Raw genomic sequence first — 5,656 nt, forward strand, 5'->3', positions numbered from 1 at the left:
AGGGATTGTAGGTGGGGGGAGTGAATGTACAGCGCTCTCTCCCACCTTCAATACCACGACTGAGGTGCCCTTGAGCAAGGCACCGAACCCCCAACTGCTCCCCGGGCGCCGCAGCATAAATGGCTGCCCACTGCTCCGGGTGTGTGTTCACGGTTTGTGTGTGTTCACTGCTGTGTGTGTGCGCACTTTGGATGGGTAAATGCAGAGCACTAATTCTGAGTATGGGTCACCATACTTGGCCACATGTCACTTCACTTCGCTCACTTTTTTAAACGATCAGTAAAGTGGATAAACACTCACCACACAACACTCTCAAACTGTTTATTATTAAACTTGCGATTAATCGCATGATTGTCATGAGTTAACTTGTAATTAATCGCAACTTAATCGCACATTTTTAGCTGTTCTAAATGTACCTTAAATTAATACATTTGTTTGCCTCTCTGTTCCCACATACTGTAATTTGATGCAGCCAAATTCTCAATAAAACCGTTTTCATTGTTATATTTTACTGTTTCTGTTGTCAGACAACCAAATTAATATGAAATAGTGACTGAAACGCGACCCATTAAGACTACATAACGAGCTTTCCCTTCCAATCTGCACAAAAATCCTGATTTATAATCAAGCCGTTGTCTGATGAAATCAAATACACGTAAGATAAAGATAATAGCTGTGCTGTGAATTTGGCTATACTTGCATGTAAAATTAGAGAAGCAACGATCTGGGCTGCGTTTCCCAAAAGCATCGTAAGCTTAAGTACATCATACATCCATTGAAACCAATGGAGCTACGATCAACTTAAGCTTACGATGCTTTTGGGAAACGCATCCCTGGTTTAACTAAAAGCGCTGCTCCTCTCAGCCACTCGCTGAACAGAGCAGACGCAAAACATCGCGCTTGCAGTACCAGCGAGTCTCAGAAACTAAATAAGGTTTGTCCAATGTGTTATGTATTGTTGCTAGGCGCTATTTTGAAGGAAAAAAAAAAGTCTCTGAATCTAGCGACAAAGTCGCTAAATTGGCTGTCAGCATCTTTATTTCTCCAACTACGGGCTGGGCAACGGGTCAAACTGGAAATATGTGCTGCATTAATCGTGCGTTAATAAAATTTGTGCTGTTATGAGTTTGCGTTAACACGTTAATTTTGACATCTCTAATATATATATATATATATATATATATATCTATATATATATATATATATATGTATATAAATAATTGGGGGATAAATCAGTGAATTTAATCATTTAAAAATTAAACATCAAATCAATTAAAATTATATTTAATAAAAAAAAAAAAGATGAGAAGCCACAGCCTGAAGATAACCGAGAGACGTTTTGCTGTGTGGGAAAAAATTTTGGGTGTGTTGTTAAAATGATGTTAAAAACGCTACAATACAACATACTGTCCTTATACTGTACAACAGCATATGTGTTTGTGTGTGTGCGTGCGTTTCTGCAGGTGCACTGCTCTTCCTGTTAATGTCATGCCTATTATCAATTATTCATCGTTTTATAAACCTGGAAGTATCTAATAGTTCTACAGGGTCACGTTGCACTATAAGTTCTACATACATTCTATAAGGTACAGGACAGAAAAAGTGCAATGCATAAACCTTATCTTTTTGCTATCATATTATTTCCAGATATATTACGTGCGTTGTAATTTCTTTGTTTAGGACATGATAGGTGTTTTCTCTTTTAGAAAGAGTAGCATAGGCGAACTTAGGTTTTACAAGCAAATTTATTGTTTGTTTGTTTGTTTGTTTATTTATATATTATTAAATTATTTATATATTATTATAGTTTTTATCAATATTTTTAATTAGCTTTTAGTTATATATTTTTAGTTTTCAATTTAATTACATTTTAAGTAATATTGTTATGTGCTTTTGTCATTTTTTTTATATGTATATATATTTTTGTTTTTGTCATTTTTTTAATATATATATATATATATATATATATATATATTGTTAGGTTTAATTTATTTTTATTTCAGTTTAAGTTTGTTTAGTTTCAGTTTTTATTTATTTCCAGTTTCAGTTAGTCAAACTTATTTCAGTTAGTTGCCAAGGCAGCATTTCTAGTTTTTCATCTAATATAATTTTTTTTTTATTTCAGTTTTATTTTAAGTAACAAAAATGTTTTATTTTTAAAAACTTAAGTTTCAATTAATGATAATAACCCTGGTACGGAACAGTGAATAAATTCCTTATTCACTGCTACAGAGCTTGGATAAAAAAAAATTGAAAATGTTGATTTATGACTAAATCATTGTTTTGAGTCCGATCATTTCAGTGAATCGTTTAAATCAGTTCTCAGAACTGGTGTGAAATCAAACTGATTCACTTCTCAAGTTCAACTCACCGACACAAAGAAGGAAAGTCATACAGGTTTAGAATGACATGATTAAATGATGACACAATTTTCATTTTGGGGTGATCTATTGCTTTAAACTTTGTTAGTATTTTCACCTAATTCTGCTGGAACATTTCACCTGATTACAGCTGTTTCCTGCTGAATATCATGTGTCTTCCTCCTCACACTTTCTCTCTGTTCATTCATGTCTCTCCTCAGACTCGAAGCAGAACGGTGACGCAGCCAGCGCCGCTCTAGCAAACGAGGACTGTCCAACAATCGATCAGGTTCTTAGTCCAGACGAGCGCAGCCCGGTGGGCCGAACACAAGAATGCTACCAGCAGGACAGAGCCTGCTTCCTCCTCAACACGCGAGAGTTTCGACCCGCTGATGGATTTCAGTTTTATTTTAAGTAACAAAAATGTTTTATTTTTAAAAACTTAAGTTTCAATTAATGATAATAACCCTGGTACGGAACAGTGAATAAATTCCTTATTCACTGCTACAGAGCTTGGATTAAAAAAAATTGAAAATGTTGATTTATGACTAAATCATTGTTTTGAGTCCGATCATTTCAGTGAATCGTTTAAATCAGTTCTCAGAACTGGTGGGAAATCAAACTGATTCACTTCTCAAGTTCAACTCACCAACTCAAAGAAGGAAAGTCATACAGGTTTAGAATGACATGATTAAATGATGACACAATTTTCATTTTGGGGTGATCTATTGCTTTAAACTTTATGTTAGTATTTTCACCTAATTCTGCTGGAACATTTCACCTGATTACAGCGGTTCCCTGCTGAATATCATGTGTCTTCCTCCTCACACTTTCTCTCTGTTCATTCATGTCTCTCCTCAGACTCGAAGCAGAATGGTGACGCAGCCAGCGCTGCTCTAGCAAACGAGGACTGTCCAACAATCGATCAGGTTCTTAGTCCAGATGAGCGCAGCCCGGTAGGCCGAACACAAGAATGCTACCAGCAGGACAGAGCCTGCTTCCTCCTCAACACGCGAGAGTTTCGACCCGCTGATGGGAATGTGCGGAAAGGTACGTTTTAGTGCTTCTGCACACGGGTTACACACACACACACACACACGCACGCACGCACGCACGCGCGCACTGAGTTTAGGATTCAAGTGTGAAAACATCTTTAAAAACACACTGATAACTGGAAAATCGTTCTTTTAAGCCTATTGCTTTTTCCTCTTCACTTTCTCTATTTAAGTTTAATGGTTCTTTGCTGGTCAGTTTTCCTCAATTTTTCTTTCCTGACATGCACTATCCTCTTTTTACCCTCTACATCGGAGTGCCCAAACTTGGTCCTGGAGGGCCGATGTCCTGCAGAGTTTAGATCCAATCCCAATTAAACACACCTGAACCAGCTAATCAAGCTCTTATAGGCATACTAGAAACTTCCCGGCAGGTGTGTTGAGGCAAGTTGGAGCTAAACTCTGCAGGTAACCGGCCCTCCAGGACCGAGTTTGGGCACCCCTGCTCTACATTCTTCCATTCTCTCAAATTTTTTTTTTATGCATTGCATTTTCCTTGATCCTGTTCATTTTCGTTTTCAGTGACAAACCTTCTGTTACACACAACATCCCCCAAAACTTTGTGACCCTGTACTGTCACTTCCAACAGCCACACAAATCTCCTCTCCACCCATTAAAAAAATGCACAACAAATTACACAAACAATGTCCGATCCATGCACATGCAATTCTCCGAACCCAATTTATCCCCGGTTGCCCTTTCCTCAACACAACCCGACTCCATTTGGCACTGTTAGAGTCAGGAGTTCAGTCAGCGATCCACTGCTTACAGACGAATAGACTTTAATGCAAACTTCGCTTCAGCATGGATCAAACCATAATATTCAGAGGTAAAAACCAACCACAGAAATAGAAACATACTTAACATACATGCACATAAAGTCCAGGTTTTCAAGCCATTTAGCACCGAAACCAAACACAAGCACAATTACACCTGCATGGGTGTGTCGTTGTTGATGGGTGTAATTTTTCGTGTTGATGTTGTGCTGTTGTCCTAACAAACTGTAATTAGTTTCATTGGTTAAAGGAAATGAATCTAATGTTGTATAATGCTGCTGAATATGAGTTTAAGGTTGGGTTTCACATGCTCTCTGACAGATGCATTTGCTCTTGTATGTTTTTGCACCTCTTAAACTGCTGACCGTCCCGCTCTGGACAGTCACTGACAAAAATGTCTGTGCACGGGGGAGAATTTATCACTCAGTTTAACACTAGACATGTAGAAACTCAGCACAAATACAGTGAGATGGCACAAATCTCACTCTGAAAGTGCATTTGTCTGATCATGCAACTTATAATATGAAAAATAGATATTGTTTAAATTACCTAAATATTAGTTAACTGTATTATTAAATTAATAGTTACTTAAAGTTAATAAAATAGGGCAAAGGTCAATATAAAAATATTGAAAATTAGCACTGATAGCAATAAATTAATATATTTCTAATACTGGTTGATAGTTATGATAGGTTAGGTTGCTAGGTTAGGGTTACCTGCTAGGCTTCTATTGTAATTGTATGACTGTAAAAAAGGCTAAATTATTAGGTTGAAAAAAACCTGGAAAGTTTAAAGATCCTTTAATGGAAAATATACGTACCGTCTCATGAAGAGAGCAGAAACCCAATCTTTACTCAGACGTATTCAGCTCTGTTACACTAACCTCATACTCTATAATGAGAAAAACATGCATATGGGACAAAGTTGGACACTGTAGAGTTTGTGTAACATAGATTGTTTGTAATGTCATATGAGATCCGCTGCAATTACAAATGGAACTGCAGCTGCTCTGTGTGTGTGTGTGTGTGTGTGTGTGTGTGTGTGTGTGCGCGTGTTTTCAGTGGGATCTCACATGCTCTGTATTGTCTTGTCTTCAGGTTGTGTCATATCCCGCGTTTGTATGTTGGCTTCTTCATATATTCTCTCACTGTTCTACTGTCTCTCCCCCCGTCCTCCTCGCTGTGCGTGCGTGTGTTGTGTTTGTTGTGATGTGACGTCGCTTATTGTGTTTTCAATGTGTTTCCCTCACTCCACCGGTGACCTTTGACCCTGGCATGATGAGGCAACGCTTAAAACTGCACACACATAGAAAAACAGACTGGAAGGTTGTTTAGGTGTTCGCTGTGCCGAATCGAGTCTCCCCAGGGTTAAAGGTCAGGGGTCGATAGAGGTCAAGATGTATTCAAATGAGTGCAAGTTCTTGGTTCTGTGCCATGCTGCGAACACAGCATTCACTCCAAAAAAATAT

General features: G+C 37.9%; 1 protein-coding gene across 1 annotated transcript in view; it reads left to right on the top strand.

The window, feature by feature from the left end:
- Positions 1–5,656, top strand: part of LOC107599741 (potassium voltage-gated channel subfamily C member 1-like) — a 32,200-nt gene that overhangs the window by 13,068 nt on the left and 13,476 nt on the right. The window contains exons 3-5 of the mRNA XM_016291422.1: positions 2,582–2,774; positions 2,941–2,969; positions 3,222–3,410. Of these exons, the coding sequence (XP_016146908.1) occupies positions 2,582–2,774; positions 2,941–2,969; positions 3,222–3,410 (411 nt within the window). The remainder of the gene's footprint in view (positions 1–2,581; positions 2,775–2,940; positions 2,970–3,221; positions 3,411–5,656) is intronic.

This window comes from Sinocyclocheilus grahami, unplaced genomic scaffold (assembly GCF_001515645.1).
Source record: "Sinocyclocheilus grahami isolate Dianchi unplaced genomic scaffold, SAMN03320097.WGS_v1.1 scaffold270.1, whole genome shotgun sequence".
NCBI classification, from domain to species: Eukaryota; Metazoa; Chordata; class Actinopteri; order Cypriniformes; family Cyprinidae; genus Sinocyclocheilus; species Sinocyclocheilus grahami.